This window comes from Hemiscyllium ocellatum, chromosome 22 (genome assembly GCF_020745735.1).
Source record: "Hemiscyllium ocellatum isolate sHemOce1 chromosome 22, sHemOce1.pat.X.cur, whole genome shotgun sequence".
Lineage (NCBI taxonomy): Eukaryota > Metazoa > Chordata > Chondrichthyes > Orectolobiformes > Hemiscylliidae > Hemiscyllium > Hemiscyllium ocellatum.
This window is the reverse complement of record NC_083422.1, coordinates 52,018,127-52,040,778: the sequence shown is the minus strand read 5'-3', so window position 1 is coordinate 52,040,778 and position 22,652 is coordinate 52,018,127. Positions and strand designations below refer to the sequence as shown.

Sequence of the window (22,652 nt, the reverse complement as noted above, 5' to 3'; positions counted from 1 at the left end):
AGAGGAATCCAAAAATAGAGGGGATAGGTTTAAGGTGAGAGGGGTAAGATTTAAAAGGGACCTACAGGGCAGCTCTTTCATACATAGGGTGGTGTGTGTATGGAATGAGCTGCCACAGGAAGTGTTGAAGGCTGGTATATGTAAAAGGCATCTGATGGGTACATGAATAAGGAGGATATGGGTAAAAAGTGAGGTCTGCAGATGCTGGAGATCAGAGCTGAAAATGTGTTGCTGGTTAAAGCACAGCAGGTTAGGCAGCATCCAAGGAACAGGAAATTCGACGTTTCGGGCCAGAGCCCTTCATCAGGAATCCTGATGAAGGGCTCTGGCCCGAAACGTCGAATTTCCTGTTCCTTGGATGCTGCCTAACCTGCTGTGCTTTAACCAGCAACACATTTTCAGCTAAGAGGGATATGGGCCAAATGCTGGCAAATGAAACTAGATTAGTTTAGGATATCTGGTCAGCATGGACGAGTTGGATTGAAGGGTCTGTTTCCATGCTGTACATCTCTATGTTCTGTAGTTATCTGTTTTGATCACCTATCAATGGTACAAATTCACGCTTGTGTGTAACTGTGCAATGTGTCAAGGTTACTCATGAGTTTTGAGAAGCCAAGATGTTGGCAAGGTTGCTGCATGGTGGTCCAAAGCAAAACGATGAAAACAGAATAATGTTCTTGGTATTAGGTATGGATACCACCCTCAATGATACCACTTGTCCACATCTGCCTGATTTATTCATGTGCTCATTGGCCCCTCAGTGAGCTCTACAGTGAAGTCCTTTAAATATTATTTTCAGAGGAAATATCTTGGATGAAATGAAAACCCACATGGAACCCATCAAAGAAGCAAGCACTTTATGTTCAATGCGCTTACTCTTTTTTCCCTCATGCCCCCTTCCCATTTGAGCTATCTCTTTCAAAATAACAATAATCCTGCTATTAGTTTGAAAATAAAAACAGATTTAACAAAATAAGATGAAAGATTTTGTCCCTCAAAATCAAATCCAAACTCCTACCCCATAACATGCGTTGTAATAAAGAGCAAAGTGGCCTTTTCAACCATCATATAAAACATAATTATTTAATTAAATACATACATCCTTATTTCAAGAACAATCAAGTCTGCATAAACCATATCCCAATACAATCCTAACCCAAAGCTTGGAATTCCAAAGGACTAAAGTCACGTCCTTTCCTCCAAAAAAAATGGAAATTCCACACTCATTCTGCAGCCAATTCAAGGATTCATGACGATGACCAAATTTGGTGATGTTTATTTTACTGAACACTGTCGCTTCTTCATTGTCCGAGGACATCGACTGGTCGACTTGTATTACCTCTGTGCCATCAATTTCTAATGATTTCCTATTTCATTAGCATGGTTTCTGCTTAGATTCAGTTATAGAGACTGACACTGGTTCAATGCAGCCAAGATAGCCAAAAGGTTACAAGTAACTTGTAACTTAATTGGTGAGAGTCATTAAGGATCTGAGGCTGCATGATTTGCATACACAAGTTCATCCTGACTCAGAATCCCAAATCAGGATAGTGCAACCTGTGTTCCATGTAATTAAGTCAATCAGGGTCAAATCTATAGAATGTGCATTTTGTCATCCAATTACTACAACGCGAATAATTTTCAATTGATCTACTCTTTGAAACTCATTCATCCTTTGCCACTGATTTACCTTCCAGCATTAGATCAAAATGAACCATAAAATGCAGTATCTCTCTCTCACAATACATAATTTCTACAAATGCAGCAGTATAAAATATCCCAATCCAAACATAACATTTCTTGGCAAATTCGAGGGGTCTTTATCAGGATTTAATTGTATTACATCCCTCATTAATCTCTTAAATGCCAGTAGGTCCCATTAGTTTAAATGCCTGTGACATAACATCTCATTATTTGTGCTTAAAACATACCACTAATTTCTGGAAGCCTTCCAAATCTGGGAAGGAAAACCACAAAGGAAGAGAGAGAGAGCGAGTGAGCGAGCGGAGTTCGACTCAGCCTCAAAAATCCCTCTGAGATCTAACCCTTTCATCAATGTGTTGCCTTTAAAATCATGGGTCTCAGTGGCCCTGTAAACATACTGCTGGCCTGAGTCCCCTTTCTTGTACAATGTACGAGTATCCAAACTTTTTCTGTCTGCAAAGTTGTGGTGTGTGCAGAAATCCCCATATAAAGTTTAAACCATGTCCTTATAAATTGACTTCTATTCACAAACTATTGATATTGTCAGTTCTTAGACGTTAGGGAACTCTCTCACCTTTGTGACTTGTTAAGATGAATGGTTGAAACTTTGACATCGACCGTCTCACCTGAAAAACAGTGTTCAATTCTCAATCTGGATTAGAAAAGGGAGGTTACGCTTCAGTGCACAAAGCCCCTCCTGGAGCAACTCAGTTTAGTTTTGAGTATTTTACCTGAGGAAAAATACATTGCTCTTGCAGGATGTTTAACAGTTTACCAGCTGAATGGATTAAATTATAAATTCCACTGCATAATCTTGATTTGGCATAGGAGGGAGTGGCTCGATTGCGATGCACAAAAATGAGGGGGGGGGGGAAATCAAGAAACAGGAGATCATAATCTGAAAACTATCACATGGTCTACTATTACACACATTACCCATTGTGAGCCACTAATAGTCCCCACTAACAGTCATTCATTCTCCTAGACTGACTGTCTCATCTATCCTACTTTTCTTCTCTCTCTGTAGGTTCTATCTCCCACCTATCCTTACCCCCCACCCTCACCCAGTTTTGTGCATAAAAATCAACATTTTCCCAGCTACCATCAGTTCTGAGGAAAGGTCACTGATCCGAACCTTTCACTCGGATTTCTCTTCACAGATGCTGCTGAGATTTTTCAGCAAGTTCTGTTTTTGTATCTGAACATTGGAGCCAGACCACTTAGGAGAAAACCAAAAAGATTTTTTTTCACAGAATGCGTGATAAAACTCTCGAATTTTCTCTTAGCAAAGGCTGTGAATGGTGGGGAATTAGTTCAAGCTTCCCAGACAGGGATAGTTTATTATAGCAAAAGCATTTCGAGGTGTAGAGCTAAGGCAAGTAAACAGATCACAGAAGATTTAATGTCGTGGTGTAATTTGTCTGAGGGGCTTTCTATTAATCATAGCCATCAGTAAAGCAACAGGGCTGAAGTATTCCTTTCCAAATTATTATGTCCCAAACATTCAAGTCTGGTAAATAGTCAAGGAAGCAGCATAAATGCACATTGAGAGAAAAAGGAAGTTACCTCACTTTTTTGTGAGCACTGACGCAACAAAGTTTAAGGGCTGATTATGTTTAAATAATCAGTTGGACTAGATGAGTTAGAAGGCATAAATACCTTACTCAAAACAAATTATCTAACAAACCAGCAGTAAAAAAAACAGTAGAATAATAGATTAGACAGTGTTATTCCTGGAGCAGAGGCTGCAACATTTAAACATAAGCAAGAAAGATTTGACTTAGATCGAGGATTACGTCACACTTGACCCATCAGGAGAGAATTGTGCCTGTTTTTCTGTCATTTCCAAAGGATGGGCTGTGGTCATCCATTGGCTTGATCCATACTTAAGGACAAAGTACTCTAGTGGTTTGCCATTGCCTTGCCCATGATGGCTGAGCAGGAAACTGCCTCTCGTACCGCCTGCTGGCGGGTGTACTGAAAGGATTTACCAGATTGATAATCAATATTTGGCCATGTTAGAAATGCATCTTCCAAGGCCACATGTCCTAGTGTGGGGGTCAAACCTGGAACTCCTTGCCTGAGATGCAGGAGATAGGGGTGCTATCAACTGTGCCACAAGGCCTCATAAGGACAGCATTGCATACATACTCATTACGCTGCCATTTACATACAGTCAAACCCCAGATTTTGCAATGTAAAACTATAGTAGAACTGAAGCTTCGGATATTTTACGTTCTTCTCAAAATGTAAAAGACACTTGGCATTGTATAGGTACATGTGCAGAGGTTGACTTAACTCAGACAGATCTCCAAGTGAATTCCAACAGCAGGATTGTGGTCCTGCTACAAAATGAGGTGTTAAGGGTACTTATTCACACTGGCAAAACATGGTCCCCAACAAGGAATAATGCACTGTTGTTTATTATGTCTCTAAACACGGTCTGGACAACGGATCGGGAGATGCAATATCAAAATTTGTCCGCCTAACTGAATGTGGGTGGGGGGCTGCATCCAGAGAAAGATTACAACATAGTTAATTATGTGCAATATCAGTGTGAAATAGGAACAGGAGTAGGCCAGTCAGCCTGCACGCCGCCCCCCCCCCCCCCCCCCCCCCCCCATTCAATAGGATCATGGCCGATAAAACACTTCAATGCCTTTTACTCAACACCATCCCCATAATCCTTTACACCACTAGTAGTCAGTAATCTCTATATTAAACCCTTTGCGCAGAGTAGTCCAAATTTCACAACCTTCTGAGTTTTAAAAAAAACTTGGACCTTTGACAACCCACATATTATTAAGTTGTGCCCGCATGGCCTTCTGAGTCCCCCACAGAGAATACATCTTACCTAAATCTGCCCTGTCTAACCTTCAATAAACTCTGTAAATGTGAGTTGGTGTTTTTTAATAGGATGAATGAAGTTGTTATGGGTTTGAGGTGGCTGACTAATACTGACATTTTTTTTTCAAAATATACATTCAGTATCATTGACAGAACTATCATTGGCTATCCTTGAGAGCATGGTGGGGAGTTGATTTCTTCAACTGCTGCAGTCCATGTGGGGTAGATAAAAAAATTAGTAGTGTTTGGGGAGGCAGGTCCAAGTTTTTGACTCAGCAACACTGAAGAAATCATGACAGTTCCAAGTCAAGATGGTGTGTGCTCCCTTGTGCCTGCTTCTCATCTTTCTTGGAAGCAACTAGCGAGGTTCTATAAGTATCCACATGGCCAATGATTTCCAAATACTGAGAATGAATTAAAAACAGTGGAGCTGCAAATACACAGATAGAAGCAGTAGGGATATCTGTGGTACTAGCCTACTGGAACAGTTGGTCTCTAGATTGTAAATGACACCCATTGATCAGTATACTTTCAGATCATGAACATTGTCCTGTGAGACTGTGCATGTGGGGCCAAAAGTCCCAGTTACTGCACCTGCAGAAAGCAGGCTGTTGAAAGATCTGGTGTGTACTATATATGAACCCCAGGCTCGCTAACTCTAGCTTGCAAGTCTTGCCAAAATGACTGCAAGAAACCACTTGATTAATTTCCTGTCTGATTTATATTAATGAAAAAACAAACAAGCAGTTGAATCAGAATTATCCAACAGATTAATGACATTTCAAATAATTAGTATAAAGCCAAGGGTCTGTATTGTTTAATAAAACAGTTCCTTTTGACGAACATTACAAGCAAACAATGGGGAAAACACACTAACTTTTGCAGTAAGACATCTGGAACATGTAGATTTGAAAAGTTCACATTCAGAAGCACCATCTCATGCAAGGAAAATGTCTCTGAACATTTAACAAGGGAGACAGATGAGCTCCTGCAAACAGGCAGTGAGAACGAGGGCTGATGCCTTGTGGTTTTGAGAAGCTTGAATTCATTGACAATGGAAAGTTGAAACAGATTCATCCTAACAGACGTGGGCATTGAGACAGGGTACTAAATGGCACAGCACCATGCCTACTGCTGGATTTTAAGAACACAGCTTGCACTTAAGCTTCGCTGATTAATTATCCTTGGAAAAGTGGGTCGTATTCAGTCTTTCAGACATAAAGGTTGTGGGTTTAATCCTTGCTCCAGATGACTCAGCACAACTTAGTACTAGGCAGAGGTGGGTACTGCAGATGCTGGAGATTAGAGTCAAGATTAGAGTGGTGCTGGAAAATTACAGCAGGTCAGGCAACATCCGAGGAGCAGGAAAAATCGATGTTTCGGATTCCCGATGAAGGGCTTTTGCCCAAAAAGTCTAATTTTCCTGCTCCTTAGATGCTGCCTGACTGCTGTGCTTTTCCAGCACCACTCCAATCTTGACTCAATTCAGTACTATCCAAGGTCTTGCTCGAGTCAATATAGAAGGCAGAACACAATTCAGGACAAGATAAAATAGCTGTTGAAAGTAAATGTTCAGATATTGGATCACTATAGTTAACCCCTTGTTTCTATTCACATTTGCAAGTGCAGACATTCACAAATCGGGGATGTCCCGTAAGGTTGAAGGCACACTGACTTTCAAACTTATGTTACCAGAGGCCAGGTCAGCCCTCTCAGATAAAAGTAAATAAGCTCATCACATCATTCTGAAGTAGCACAGGGCAGTAGATTTTCCCAGTATCTGGTCAATATTTAATTCCCAACCTACCCTGAGAAATACAGGTGATCTGGACATTTATATAGTTGCTGTTCACAGGCCTGTGTATATATTGGCTATCATGTTACAACAATGCTGCATTTTCAAAAAGCAAATCAGAGCAGGACTTATACACTTAATGGTAAGGTCCTGGGGTGTGTTGCTGAACAAAGAGACCTTGGAGTGTAGGTTCATATCTCTTTGAAAGTACACACGCAGGTAGGCAGGATAGTGAAGGCAGCATTTGGTATGCTTTCCCTTATTGGTCAGAGTATGGAGTACAGGAGTTGGGAGGTCATGTTGCGGCTGTTAAGGACATTGGTTAGGCCACTGTTGGAATATTGTGTGCAACTCTGGTCTCCCTCCTATTGGAAGGATGTTGTGAAACTTGAAAGGGTTCAGAAAAGATTTACAAGGATGTTGCCAGGTTTGGAGTATTTGAGCTATAAGGAGAGGCTGAATAGGCTGGAGCTGTTTTCCCTGAAGCGTCCAAGGCTGAGGGGTGATGTAATAGAGGTTTATAAAATCATGAGGGGCATGGATAGGATAAATAAACAATGTCTCTTTCCTAGGATGTGGAAGTCCAGAAATAGAGGGCATAGGCTTAGGGTGAGAGGGGAAAGATATAAGAGAGATGTAAGAGGCAATGTTTTCACACAGAGGGTGGTATGTGTATGGAATGAGCAGCCAGAGTAAGTGGTGGAGGCTGGTACATTTACAACATTTGAAAAGCATCTGGATGGGTACAAAAATAGGAAGGGTTTAAAGAGATGTGGGCCAAGCACTGCCAAATGGGACTAGATTAGGTTAGGATATCTGATCAGCAAGGATGGGTTGGATTGAAGGGTCTGTTTCCATGCTGTACATCTCTATGACTTTATAACAATGATGATGCTCTGCTGTTATGAAAATGTGCTGTATAAATGTCTGATTATTTTAGAATTTTATCTGCAGGAAAACACTTTGTTGTAGAACATCCATCTAAAGGGGGAAAAAAGGGTCAACTGCGTCAAATAAATATACCATTCAAAAAGGATACCTTTCTGAACTTTAGATGGTTGGTGTGGACTTGTTGAGCCAAATAGCCTGTTTCTACGCTGTTGGGATTCTAGTATTCTTTGGTCTCCATGACTGAATCCATCACAGAATCCCAACAGTGTGGAAACAGGCCATTTGGCCCAACAAGCCCATGTCAACCCTCCGAAAAGTAACCCATCTAGACCTATTCCCCTAACCTATTACACGGCATTACCCCTGACTAATGCACCTAACCTACATATCCCTGAAGACTACGGGCAATTTAGCATGGCCAATTCACCTAATCTACACATCTTTGGACTGTGGGAGGAAACCGGATCACCCGGAGGAACCCAGACAGATATGGAGAGAATGTGCAAATTTCCGCACACACTTCCCCAAGGCTGGAATTGAACCGAAGACCCTGGCACAAGGGGCAGCAGTGCCGCCCATTGTTTGGGACATTTACTTCCTGTTTCCTCTGCATCCCACACCTCTCCCCATCTCCATTGGACAGTCACCATGTACACAAACGCCTTCATTTTCACACCACTCCATCTTTTCATGATATATCTGCACTTCAAAGGTGCAATACAACTCTCAGGATTAACTCAAAGGCCCCTGTAAACTAAATCCAACGATCCATCCTGACACAGCAAAAGAAAATAATTGACCAACAATAAAAAAGTAACCGGACTCCAGCAGGTTCAAGGCCCTGGCCTTTTTGCACTATCACCAATCCAACACAAGACTGGAACTGTCCCAATATTATGCTGTTAGGTAAGAGAGCTCATACTTGCTTGCGTCTTGAGAAAGTTGAATTATATCGTGCATTCTGCAAGCAAGCCTAGCAACTCTCTGGGATGATCCTGGATTGCCAACAATTTTTAAAAAACATCAGGTGGTGAAACGCTGGTCATTGTAACACTGTCCTGATTACCACCTCTGAACAGAATGTAGGCCATCAATCCCTGTCATCTGCACATTATTCCATGGAAGATGAGTGATTGGTTTTTCGCATCAAATCCCATGCACTAGAGAGTGGTTCATACGTGGAATGCCAGAGGAAGTGATAGATGCAGGTACAGTTACATTTAATAGACATTTGAATAGGTACATGATTACAAAAGGTTTAGAGGGATATGGGCCAGATGCAGGCAAGCCAGACTAGTATTTTTTTTAAAGATTAGATTCCCTATAGTGTGGAAACAGGCCCTTCAGCCCAACAGGTCCACACTTACCCTCCAAAGAGGAACCCACTCAGACTCATTTCCCTCTTACTTATGCACCTAACACTGTGGGGCAATTTAGCATGGCCAATTCACCTGACCTGCACATCTTTGAGATTGTGGGAGGAAACCCACACAGACACTGGGAGAATGTGCATACACCACAGAGTCACCCGAGACGGGAATCAAACCAGGCTCCCTGGTGCTGTGAAGCAGCAGTGCTAACCACTGAGCCAGCGTGCTGCCCCAAGTTTAGTTTGTGAAACTTGGTCGGCACGGACGGGTTGGACTTAAGTGTCTGTTTCAGTGCTGTATTACTCCACTCATTTTAATGGGATGTGGGCACCACCAACAAAGTCACCATTTATTGTCTTCTTCTGATACCCCAGATAAACAATTTGCTTGGTCATTTCAGAAGACGTTGGAGTCACCGTGAGGCCAGACTGGGTAAGGATGGCAGAGTGGGCCAGATAGGTTTTCACACAAACTGGGTAAAAACAAGGACAGCAGATGCTGGAAACCAGATTATAGATTAGAGTGGTGCTGGAAAAGCAGTTCTTGAATAATGGCAGACTAGCGAGTGCGTGTGCGTGTGTGGTCGTGTTCCTGGGAGAACTCAATCTCAGATCTTGGTCAAAGCAAAACCTTTTCTAAGTTCAGCAGCAAACCTGGACAGTATCCAGAGATAACGACAGCTTGTTGACCAACACTCAATAACTAACGGATGTTTCAAGGAGGCAAGTTCAGATACATATAATAGTTATTCATTAATCCAACAAGGAATTAAGGAGACTCATCTTTGCCAAGAGTGGTAAGAACGTGAAACTCGCTGTCCCGGGGAGTAGTTGAGGTGAATAACACTGATGCTTTTATGGAGAAGCTAGATAAATACGTGGGGGAGAAAGGAATAGAAGGACAGGCTGTTAGGGTAAGATAAAGTAGTGTGGAAGGAGGCTTGAATGAAGCTTAAATCCAGGTGAAATAGCTTGTTTGAGTGCTGGAGTTTATATGCAATTTTGTGCTAGGCAAAAATTAGGAAGAAAATGTATAAAACAGAAGGCGATCATTCTGCAATCTATGCAGGGAGCATTTGTGCTAAAGCACTACGAATTGAAACTGGTGTGATGGATAGATTTTGGGGTGCTGCTGTGTTGTCTTCTTCATATTATAGTTATAGGGTTCAGGGAAATTACTGAATGCCAGCCCAAATCACTGAGCAAAGGGAGCAAAAAGGAGAAGAAACCCAACCAGTCTTTTAACACAAGTATCCTGATCCAGGGATAACCTGGGCTGGTTGTTGAATGAAGAGAGTGGCGCCGGAAAAGCACAGCAGGTCAGGCAGCATCCGAGGAGCCAGAGAATTGACATTTCAGCCATGGGCCCTCCATGCTCCTCGGATGCTGCCTGGCCTGCTCTGCTGTTCTAGTGCCACACTTTTCGACTCTGACTCTCCAGCATCTGCAGTCCTCACTTTCTCCTGGCTGTTGAGTGAAGCCAAGCAGTCATTAATCTCAAGAAACTTTCATCACAATTTCTCTCAAATAAACCTTAGAATCCATTTAGATCACTTAAACAATTGATGACATGTTCACAGATGGTCCACCAACCATCAGTATGTAATATTCCTTTCTCTTGAGCATTTATCCAGTTTCCCTTAAATGCATGATTCACCTCAACTCCTGCTTTGGTACTAGGCTCCACAGGGAATGGGGCTTCAACTTTCAGACCAGGCTAGCTGTTAAAAGTTATGGCTAACAGCAAGAAAAATGACACTAAGAGCAGTTAAAACAGATGCAAGAGAAAAATTGGAGCTTTCTTTCACCAATCTTTTGAATAGTTCCATTTTTAAAAACAATAATTTTGATAGAATAAGCAGGAAGGAGGAGCAACTCTTGTGATGCAGTGGGAGCCTCTAGGTTATAAGCTCCATGTTAGAGTCCTACAGTACTTGATTGTCATGGGGGATCTATTCATTGCTAGAACAAACAGATTGATCGTCATCCTGTAAATTCTTCCAACACACCAAATGGTAGGCGTCAGAGTGGAAGTGCTTCCTAGTCAGCTATTCTGCTGAAAGCAATGGCAAACCACTGCATTACTTTGTCCACAGACATTGACCAATTGAGTGGGAGTCAACAGCGCAACCCTCAGAAAAACAAGGGCAGGAGGAAAGACTGACAAAACTGTTTGTATTGCCTGAAGGGTCAATACCCAGAGACCCAGGTTTGAGGCAACTGGCTGGAAAGATATGATGGAGATGCCTGAAGAGAAATGAAAGCAGATTGAACAGGCACTTTCAAAAAGGGAAATGAACGGGAGATACATGTAGAACTGTAGGTAAAAAGCAGAAGATTGGGAGCAATGGGATAGCTTTTCAAAAGGCTGAAATAGCAACGATGGGTTTAATTTTTGAATTGGATAACTTGGACAAACTTTGTAAAAAAAAATGTTTTGGAAAAAAGCCTATTATTGAACACCAATGTGATGACTTAATAATCTGAAAATGAAAGCTAATGTCCACACTCCAGGAAAAATCCCACAATGTCACAAATCTTGTGGTGCTCTTCTGATATTTTTCTGCAGTGTCACTTTTATTGAGAAAATATCAGACTTACATCACACATATCAAACTAAAGGGAAAGCATAAAATACAATCTTAAGAAACATGGTTTGAGGGGAGGTGGAGAGTTTTACCAACTCTTTAAATTGTGTTCTACACTGCACTCAATACAAAAAGAAAATTGAAAAGATTTAATCACATGGTATATACAGTAGAAAGCAGCATTTAGAGGGGAGGATATGTATATATTATATATTATTTTAGTTTATATGACAAACAAACATGGATTCCAGAAACAGTTTTGCTCTCATGGTCAGACTGCAGCCCTAATCCCTTAATACAGAAGAGTTCATAGTACATACCGTTCATGCCCATTCTCCAGTTCTCTGATACAGTACATTTTAGTTAAAACATAAAAATTAAATTTACATTTAAAAGGTGGGGGGTGGGGGGGAGAAATAGAGTCGATGCCTTGTCCTATTTGCTCAAAATGAGGTTGCACTGTGCACACACAAACACCATCTCCCGTTGGGCATCTGGGGCTGAAAGAGAGACAGAAAAACATTACACTACAGTATCACCTGTAGTCAGCATTTTCTAACTGGACAGAACTGAAAATTCTACCGATTGTTCCCATCCAACCAGGAGAGTGGGCAGTTTTAATTGTAAATCCCAATACAGTTCCTGCCAACCTTGCCCATTAGGATCGGTTTTTCAGGATATTGACAATTTCCATTCCAATCAGGATGGATGGATGAAGTGATAAGCCTGATCAAAAGGCTCTGTATCAGAAATCTCAGAAGATACACATGCAAACTTCCATACTGAAGGATAACAGAGTTGCGAGTGTGGGGCTGGAAAAGCACAGATGGTCAGGCAGCATCTGAAAAGGAGAATCAACGTTTCAGGCATAAGCCCTTCACCAGGAATAACAGAGGTCTGGATTTAAATCTGACCCACATCAAATTGACTGAAATATCATCTCTGGTTACAGCAATGCAAAGCATTGATTGGATGACATCTGCAGCACTGCGTTCAGTTCTGGGCATCACACACTAGGGAGATTATACTGAATTTGGGAGGGAGAGCCCAGTGTTCAGCAGAATAATTCTGTCACTCCAAGGATTAAAGGACAAGATGAAGATTACACAAATTAAGGCTTGCATTTCCTGGAATTTAGAAGATAACGGTGTGGGTCTGATAGTTTCTCTCTATCTACTATTGCTCGGGATTTAGGGCTATACAAGCCTTCAAGAAGTGAATTTATGAAACATTGCTCCTTACAAAGGGTGGTAAAAGTTTGGAACGCTCTCCAACAAATAGAAAATGATGCTGGGTCAAGCATTAGTTTTAAACCTGAGACTGATAGATTTGTTCATCAAAAATATAACAGAATATGAGGCAAAGGCAGGTATATGGAATTAAGTGAATGATCAGTCAGGTTCATAGTAAATACAGCTAAATAACTTAATCCTCAATTCCCAACCAAGAATTAGGAGACTGCAGGACTCTATCTAGTTTGAAATTTAGCAGCTATGCGAACTATAAAGCTGCTAGTCCATCTGTGTACACCCAGAACATTCAAATGGGATTTGCAATAGAGTTAGTTTTATTTAGTGCACATAGTTATCAGTCTTGAAAATGTTCTTAAACTGATAAAACAAATCACGTATGTATGTTCAAAACATTTGATTTGAAGAAATTAAGCCGAATTCATCAATAACTAACTTCACAGTTGCATGTTCTTTTGATGCCTGTTTATTCTTCTCCTCAGAGTGATGGTTCACACTATGGTGAGTTCCATAGACAATGGTGCCACTATTTTGGTAAGAGTCTATGTATGTTGGTATGTTCTTGGAGATGAGGAGAAGAACAGGCAATCATCTCCAGTCATAAGGGTAATTTGATAGCAATCAGGAGCTAGAATCAAAGCTGCCTTTGAGCACAGAAGCACCAAGGCTAGTCAGAGAGCCGCATACTCAGCTCAGCCAATGGAGGGGAAGTGACACCTAGACTTTATAGGCATACGCTATCACATTAGGCAGTACAATCTCCCATGGTATTACCAGAGAGTTTACCTGGCTTTGTCTTTTGCTCAAAGCAAACATGTTGATCCATACATATTGAACAGCCACTTCAAATCATCTTTGGAAAATTGTTAATTGAAAGAAAAGCGCCAAAAGACTGAAGAAAGACACAGGACAAGGGAAGTAGTAAAAGTATTAATTACCAGTCGCTCCCATTGACGATTTGGAAACTTTGTATGAACAGCATCTCGAGCAATAACTGTTGCCACAGTTGCTGCAGTTACGCTAAGCATGAACAGAAAGAAAAAGAAATTTGATGAAGGAGGATTTATTTAACACTGGTTCAGTATATCAGCAAAAGAACTAGCAAGCTACATGATATTCATTACCAACATTCAATGTGTTGCACTGCACTGATCCAAACCTTATCCAGCACAAGCCATCAATTCATAGTGTGTACACAGCTTTCACTATCTGTCCCCCACTGTACACAACACTACTGCAGTCTGGATAAAATTCTAACTGATAAGTAGACTTTACATTGCACTGAGCTAGGAAAAGGAAAGATCAAGCTCAAGAGGGGCACTGGGGGCAGGGGCTGGAGAGTGGAGAGGGTTAGAAAGAAAACATCATATGGGATGGGGAGGAATAAGCCAAAATATCCAACAGGAATAATTAAAATGATAGCAAGAGAAAGATTGTAAATGGATCAACCGAATGCAGTCATGACCAACGTTGAAGACAGAACTTGAAAAGTGATTTACAGATAATGAGATGTTTTTGAAATGTACATTTTCTTGTTCTTCCATGGGGTGTGGGCATCAATAGCAAGGTCAGTGTTTGTAACCTGTCCCTAATTGCCTTTGAACTGAATCGTCAGCTAGGCCATTTCAGAGACCAGTCAAGAGTCAACCACAGTGCTGTGGGTCCAGAGTCACACTGAGGCCAAATAAAGTAAGGATGGCAAATTTCTTTCCTAAAAAACACTGGTTAACCAGCTGGGTTTTACAATAACCAGGGATAGATCCATAGTCACCATCGACCGAGACTACCATTATATTGTAAAAAGAATGTAAATTCAACCAGCCAGATTTCAATTTATTCCTCTAAGAGAGGAACACAGACTCTTTATCATCTACTGAGATGGGAATACACTCAATGGACTTCCCTCTGACAGTGTAGTGCTTGTCGCTCAGTACTGCCCCCGACAGTGCAGTGTCCCTCAGTACTGCCCTCCGACAGGGCAGTGTCCCTCAGTACTGCCCTCCGACAGGCAGTGTCCCTCAGTACTGCCCCTCTGACAGTGCAATGCTCCTCTCAGTAATGCCCTCCGACAGGGCAGTGTCCTTCAGTACTGCCCTCTGACAGGGCAGTGTCCCTCAGTACTGCCCTCTGACAGGGCAGTGTCCCTCAGTACTGCCCCTCTGACAGGGCAGTGTCCCTCAGTACTGCCCCTCTGACAGGGCAGTGTCCCTCAGTACTGCCCCTCTGACAGGGCAGTGTCCCTCAGTACTGCCCCTCTGACAGGGCAACGCTCCTCTCAGTAATGCCCTCCGACAGTGCAGTGGCCCTCAGTACTGCCCTCCTACAGTGCAGTGTCCCTCAGTACTGCCCTCCTACAGTGCAGTGTCCCCCTCAGTATTGCCCTCTGACAGTGCAGTGTCCCTCTCAGTATTGCCCTCTGACAGGGAAATGTCCCTTAGTATTACCCTCCGACAGTGCAGTTTCCCTCAGTACTGCCCTCTGACAGTGCAATGCTCCCTCAGTACTGCCCTCTGACAGTGCAGTGTCCCTCAGTACTGCCCTCTGACAGTGCAATGCTCCCTCAGTACTCTCTTCCAACAGTTACCTATCTTTGACAGAACAATGCTTCGTTAATACTGCAATTAACATATCTGGTTAGATTGTTGTGCTCATTTCTCTGAAATAGATTTTGAACCCAAAACCACATCAACCATCCCTAACACTGCTGTTTAACAGTTCCATCTCTTATATTTAATTTCTTTAAAAAGATAGACATTATGCTTATTGATTTAATACATAATTACTTTTATTAAAAAAAACTTACTCGTTTCTTCAGAACTGAAAACGTGGCACTGCAGCTGTTACAATTTCCTGAAATGAAGGAAAAAAAAGTGTAATAAAAACAAATTAAAAAGCACAGCTATTAAAACAAAGCTTCTTCCACCCTGACTCTGCATTCCTCTTCTGTTATTATACTCCTGATTACCACAGCATGCTCTGGAACGATCACTAAACATTAATTCAATGGAATTACAGTTGTCACAAATGATCTCTTGCTTTGTCCCACCTTACTGGAGATCATCACTGAACTGCATGAATTAAATAAACAAATGTCTTAGCACTGCATTTGTGAGGGAAAGGCAATGCAAAATTAACCGAGTCTTTCCAGCAAACAATGCTGCATGCTGTAGGAGAGGCAAGATATGTTGTTGGCATGGGTGAGGGTGTTGCAACTTATCAATAATCTCTGTGTGCCTGAGCTTGGTGATACCCAAGTAGTTTTTGTCCTCCCCAATGTGTGACAGGTAGAAACACTGCTTCACCTGATACTGGGCTTTTGCTTGGATTCCAGGCTCCCTCCATTCCATTGCTGTAGTGATGCACCCTACAACAATAGTTTGCATCTGTACAGTGCCTTTGGTGTAGCGAAAGGCCCCAAGGCACCCCACAGGAGCATCAAACAACATTTAACACAGAGCCACAGAAGGTATTATCAGGAAAGATGATTAAAAATAAATCTTGGTTAGAGGTGGGCTTTCAAGAAATTCCAAGCGGCAGAACAAAGGCAAAAGTCTAAAGAAGGAGGTCCAGGAACTCTCACAGCAGACAGCAGGAGGCATCAATGAGGGTGCGATGTGAATCAGAGATGTGCAGAAGGTTAGAAATGAAGGAGTGCAGAGATTTTGCAGAGAAGGGCTGCGGATTAGGTGGTGGTTAGAGATCAGGAGAGGCAAGACCAGGAAGAGAATTGAAAAACCAGGAATGCTTTGTTTGAAATCAAAGACAGCAGGCTAATTTCACCCTAAATCCAAGCCAACGTCTTTTTTCATATGCTGTCTCACATCCGTAGAAATTCTCAGATACCGTTAAGATTTTAGAATGCCATTTTAGAAACAAAGGAGTACATTAACCAAAATGTATTTATATTAACATTTTTTTTAAAAAGTGAAAGGAATGGTAAGTAGTAATTTTGTTTTTATCATGTATTTGTAATTGACTTTAACCCTTCAAACGTAACAAAATTCCTTTCTCCTTGGACCAATCTCTTTATAAATGTTCCAGCTCGCACACTTTTAATATTACAGCAATGAAACCACTCAAAGACCAGGATTAGCTTTATTACAGGGCTAGTAATCACAACGGAAATAAGCATTTAAAATCCAATTTTAATTAAAAAATAATAAAATTTAAGTGTTTTCTTTCCTCATTGTCCTTTTATCCCTTTCCCTTTGACTTCACTGTGCTCTCCTATTCCCCATCACATTTTCTTTTCATCACTCAAGTTTCATTTCTATTCTCAACAATGCGTCCTTTTGGAACCACTGTAAAAGTTATCGCCTGTTTCTCTCACGCTTCCAGTCTCCCCTTTTCCAGTTTAGACACATAAACTCAGATATTTATAAGCGCTTTAACTATTTCATAACTGTTCAAGTGGATTGCTATGAGCCAATCTAAAGCTCAGAATGTGAAGAATGACACAGTCATACCAGTGATGAACTTTTATGAGTACAGAAACACAACAGGGAGGCCTCTGAGCATTGATCAGATAACTATCTAGTGTACAAACACACGGACAGCTGGTTCCACAAGTCACTGCTGCATATGAACATCAGAGGTCTGCACAGCGGCAGGAAAACTTACAGGGAATGCAAATTGCGAGTTAGGCTGTAGGGAGTCAGACATAGGGAGAAGCAAAGGTAAAATTTGAAACTGAGCTGAATGATAGGAAACAGAGAATAATGGTCAATGAACCTGAGGAAGTTCTTCAGGTGTCAGTATTGGGTCCCTTGCTTTCCTACTACAGAGGAACCTTGATTGTCCGGCATTCAATTATCTGAATTTCAGATTATTCAGCAAGATTGCAAGGTCCCGATGCTTGGCAAACCTCTGTTATCCAGCATTCAATTAACTAAACGAAATTCTCCCTGCCCGTGTCCTTCGGGTAATCAAGGTTCCTCTGGACATATTACTGATCCAGATCTTGGAGTGCACAGGATAATTTCACAGTTAATATGAATGACACAAAGATTAGAAGTAATGGAAACTGTGAGGAGGACAGCGTCAAACTTCAAAAAGACATTGACAAGTTGATGAAATTGGCAGATAGGTGGCAGATGAAATTCAATGCAGGAAAGTGAGGTGATGAACTTTGGTAGGAAGAACATGGACAGACAATATATAAGAGACACAGGAGCAGAGGAACCTGTATGTATTTGTGCACAGATCACTGAAGGTAGTAGGACAGTAGAGACACCAGTTAATAAAGCATACAGAATCCTGGACTTATTAATATAGAGTATTTGAGTAAAGGCCATAGAGTACAATTCAAGGAGGTAATGCTGAACTTGTAGAAGACACTTGTTAGACCTCAGCTTGAATAAAGTGTACAGTCCTGGGCAAAACATTATAGGCAAGATGTTAATGCATTGGGAAAAGTGCAGAGGAAATTTATAAGAATGGTTCTTGGAAAGAGGTTGCTGTAGGTCTAGATAGTCAGGGGACAGTGTTGTGGCAGGAACAGACTGGTAGAGGACCATTGTCTTCTGATGTTTAAACTCAGGCCCATTCCTTCATTTGCTACTGGTGAATGTGTTATGACGGTTTGGGGTTCAGCCTCTAGGTGTATGCATACACCAGCATTGTTTGCATATTGCCAAATTGATGACAGAAGAGAGGGTGGTCTTGGACCTGGATTGGAGGAAATGCAGGTTGAACAGTTTCTCATTCATCCAATAGAGAAAGTCGACTCCGCTGGAAAGTTTCATTGAAACAGGTTGGGGCATGAAGCCAAGGAGAATGGAGAAGAACATTAGTGTGATGACATAGCCTTGCTTGACCTGTTCAATGAGAGTTACTTTCACAGTATCAGCAGTTACGTGACTTGTTTAACCAATCTAGGAGCTTTTCATCCTTTCAGTATACAGTGTGATATGTTGCCCAAGTATCAGCAATTTACTGTGAAAGGTAGCTCACCAAGTGAAAAGAAAATAATGATTTAGATAGGTAGCATCCTTGGGCAAGGTTGAGAGCAGCAGGGTTGAGTATTGGGGATGCAGAGTTCAAAGAGACAGTCTGGAGGTTGTAGTCCTTGCTGGAACAATATTGTTTAAAATGTTAAAAAAAAACTTTCATGCATCGAGCTAAAGTAGGCACATAGCATCTTGGCTGAGGAGCTAGCACTTTCACCTTACAGCCAGAAGGATGTAGGCTCAAGACCCACTCCAAGACCTGAGTGTATAGTATGGCCTGATACTGCAGTTTGCCATTCTTCAGACAACACGTTATCACTGAGTCCTCACCTGCCTCTTCCAATAGTTCATTTGAAGATTGCTTAAAGTTACTTGATCAAGAGAAGGAAGTTCTTCTTACAATATGTCAATCCTTCAGCACTCAACAACAAATTAATAGGTGATTTACCTCTGAATGGCAGCTACATTGGCATATGATAGTGGCCTCTTCAAAAAAAAAGCAGTCTACCGCTATTGAAGCTCTTCAGAACATTATGAATATTATAGCAAAGATGTTATATGAACATAAGTACATCCTCTATTTCAGCAACATAAGGCTCACCTGCTTGATGAGAGTTGGGCAAACCTCATTCAAGTGCGACTATGAGCTAAGAGCTTAATGTAAATATGAAGCTTTGGAAGCACCATTAACAAACCAGACCGCAGGCACCATTAACAGATTAGTCATGATTACAAGAGCAGAAGTCAAAGTGTTCTGCAATGAGTGCTTTGCCTTCTGATCCATCAATGTCTCAAAACATGAATGCAGTTAAAAATTCACAACTCTCTTGCGGGCCATGTAGTTGCAACATCAATTTAGCTCAACACCATCCAGGACAGTGCAGTTTCCTGTATGAGGTGGATGAGATGCTCAGGTTTGCACACATTTACTGTCATAGAGATGTACAGCAAGGAAACAGACCCTTCAGTCCAACTTGTCCATGATCATCCTAAACTAATCCAGTCCCATTTGCCAGCATTTGGCCAATATCCCTCTAAACCCTTTCTATTCATATACCCATCCAGGTGCCTTTTAAACGCTGTAATTCTACTAGCCTCCACCACTTCCTCTGGCAGATCATTCCATACACGCACCACCTTCTGTGGGAAAACATTGCCCCTTAGGTCCCTTTAAAATCCTTTCCTTCTCTCCTTAACCATATCCCTCTAATTTTGGATCGCCCTACCCTGGAAAAAAGACCCGATTCATACCTCGCATGATTTATAAACCTCTATAAGATCACACTTCAGCCTCTGACATTCCAGAGAAAATTGCTCCAGCCTATTCAGCCTCTTCCTTCGACTCAAACCCTCCAACCCAGGCAACATATAGTAAACCTTTTCTAAACCCTTTCAAGTTTAACAACATATTTCCTTTAACAGGGAGACCAGAATTGAACACAGTATTCCAAAAGTGGCCTAACTAATGTTTTGTACAGCCGCAACATGACCTCCGAACTCCTATACTCTATGCACTGACCAATAAAGGCAGGTGCACCAAACAAGTTTTTCACTACCCAGTGTACCTGCGAATCACTTTCTTCCTCGATTTACATTTAGCTTCCCCCAAGCTTGCTGGAGATGTTCAAGATGGTTGGCGCCTTCACAAATGCTTCTTCTCCAGTTTGAGCAAGAGACTCCCAGAGGTCATTGGGGATGCTGCATCCTTTCATATACTGAACATAATACTGATCCTCCCCTAAATCGCAATGTAGTATCAAATGAACACACAGTGCCAACTCAATGAGGTGGCTTTAACAAAATCTATTTTTCCTAGCACTCCTACTGAGATGCAATATTAGGTTCCCACTGGTTCTCCAACTTCTACTGGGGGCGGGGGAAATAGAAAGATCCCTTGTTGCATTAACTGAATTCTGCCAATGATGTGACACATCTTGTGTCACTCTCTTTTCACAGGACAAGTATTGGTGAAGAAGTTTGGATAGATAACAATCAATGGCATAGATCAACAAAACACAAAACTACTTTGCTTGCATTTCTCCTCCTTCCAAATATCCTGGGCATACATCCTGGCTGATCAACTTTGCCAAATTTTTTCAACTGCTTGAAGAATCTGCTGGCTGCAGCTGTTACTTAATAGCCCCTCAAAAATCGCTCAAGCCGTTTTGTTTTCTTTGGAGCAGAGAGAGAAATACAGAATTCTCTGGTGGGCTCTGCAAGACAGATGGAGCTGGTGAGCCTGAGTCTTGTGGATGTGCTGGGAACCAGCTCTGAATTACACCCCTTCCTCTTTCCAATGGCTCATATCTAAACCATATTCTTGCTATCCAGAGGTGGCAGTGAGAAAGGTGACATGCTTTGGTATCATATAGTGCTCACAGGGTGGTATTTTACTCAAATAAGTGCATAAATAGTTCATGCCAACAAGGTCTGAAATGGTCAGCAAACTAGTTCAATGTGTTTGTTCTCTTATGAGCTCAAGTTCAGAAATTGAAGTAAAATCATGTGTCTATAACGTGGTTTGTACTCGGTCCATGGAAAGAGTTTAACACGATGAGTTGAATGGCTTTTCTGCTTTGCACAGTTGTGTATGTTTTTTTTAAATGAAAAAGAACCTTTCATAATGTGCTTTAATTCTATATTTACACTGGATAAAATATCTTAAAACTCTGTAGCATCCAAGTTCCTCTCATTTTCATTTTAAATTTAATATTAGAGTCTCGTGATGCTAACATTAAAACGATTTATAAACCTCTATAAGATCGCACTTCAGCCTCCGACATTCCAGTGAAAATTGCTCCAGCCTATTCGGCCTCTTCCTTTAACTCAAACCCTCCAACCCAGGCAACATATAGTAAACCTTTTCTGAACCCTTTCAAGTTTAACAACATATTTCCTTTAGCAGGGAGTCCAGAATTGAACACAGTATTCCAAAAGTGGCCTAACCAACGTTTTGTACAGCCACAACATGACCTCCCAACTCCTATACTCTAAGCACTGACCAATAAAGGCAAGTGTACCAAACAGGTTTTTCACTACCCAGTGTACCTGCGAATCACTTTCTTCCTTGGTTTATAGTTAGCTTCCCCCTGAGCTTGCTGGAGGTGTTTGAGATGGTGTTAACTTTTTGCCTCTCGTGGCCACTTAAGAATGCACCATAGAGTTTTAAATGAAAAATTCAAGTCCTACTTCCAGTAATATTACTGAAGAGAGTGACATGTAGCTGAAACGCTTTGTCTTGCATTCAGTTGGATAAATGGAAGATACAAAACTTTAAACGATTATAACAACTTAAACTATAGGAGACAAAGGTCCTGATTGGGTGCTAAGTCAACTCTGATTGGCTACTGTAAAAATGCAACAGAGAATTATGGGCCCACCAAGCTCTTAGGTAATTCAAAAGAGGGCAAAGGCTTGAATGCATGCCTTTTTGGCGCAGAGAATAGGCCACGAGTATGAACATGTCACTTCCAGAAAGCATTAATGTGCAAAGACATCTAGCAGTTGCTGAAGGAGCCCACTCCCCTCCCATTTATCTGAGGATACCTTCTCCCCAGCCCACTCCCCTCCCATTTATGAGGATACCTTCTCCCCAGCCCACTCCCCTCCCAATTATCTGAGGATACCTTCTCCCCAGCCCACTCCCCTCCCATTTATCTGAGGATACCTTCTCCCCAGCCCACTCCCTTCCCATTTATCTGAGGATACCTTCTCCCCAGCCCACTCCCCTCCCATTTATCTGAGGATACCTTCTCCCCAGCCCACTCCCCTCCCATTTATCTCTTCACCTCGGAGGCTCCCCAGCTTCATTCCCGATGAAGGGCTTTTGCCCAAAACGTCGATTGTCCTGCTCCTCGGATGTTGCCTGACATGCTGTGCTTTTCCAGCATCACTCTAATCTAGACTCTGATTTCCAGCATCTACAGTCCTCACTTTTGTCCTGAGGATAGATCCACCTTCTCCAGCAACAGTACAAGTTTGATAAACAGCAGGACAGTTGCCCTAACCATGATTCATTCCTCAATCACATCACAAAAAAAATCACATTCTCTGGACATTGTTGACTGGGCCTCTTGGTGTGTGCACTTTGTTAGCTGTGTTACCCTCCATTGCAGCATTGCCTACACATCAGAAGCAGAATTATGGGGGAAAAAAAATCAATATCTTCAATAATCATCACTGCTCCATTAAACTTAAAGCCACAACACACAAGGAAAGCATTAATCTCCTAGACACAATGGTATTTAAATTAGCACAAGA

At 41.7% G+C, this 22,652-nt stretch overlaps 1 protein-coding gene across 2 annotated transcripts in view; it reads right to left on the bottom strand.

Moving 5' to 3' along the window:
* Nucleotides 1–11,162: 11,162 nt before the first annotated feature.
* Nucleotides 11,163–22,652, bottom strand: part of zfyve27 (zinc finger, FYVE domain containing 27) — a 195,787-nt gene continuing 184,297 nt past the window's right edge. For both annotated transcript variants that reach the window (XM_060842493.1, XM_060842494.1), the window contains 3 exons: nucleotides 15,248–15,294; nucleotides 13,383–13,464; nucleotides 11,163–11,694 (listed from right to left, as the gene is read on the bottom strand). In XM_060842493.1, the coding sequence (XP_060698476.1) occupies nucleotides 11,630–11,694; nucleotides 13,383–13,464; nucleotides 15,248–15,294 (194 nt within the window). In that variant the 3' untranslated portion in view covers nucleotides 11,163–11,629. The remainder of the gene's footprint in view (nucleotides 11,695–13,382; nucleotides 13,465–15,247; nucleotides 15,295–22,652) is intronic.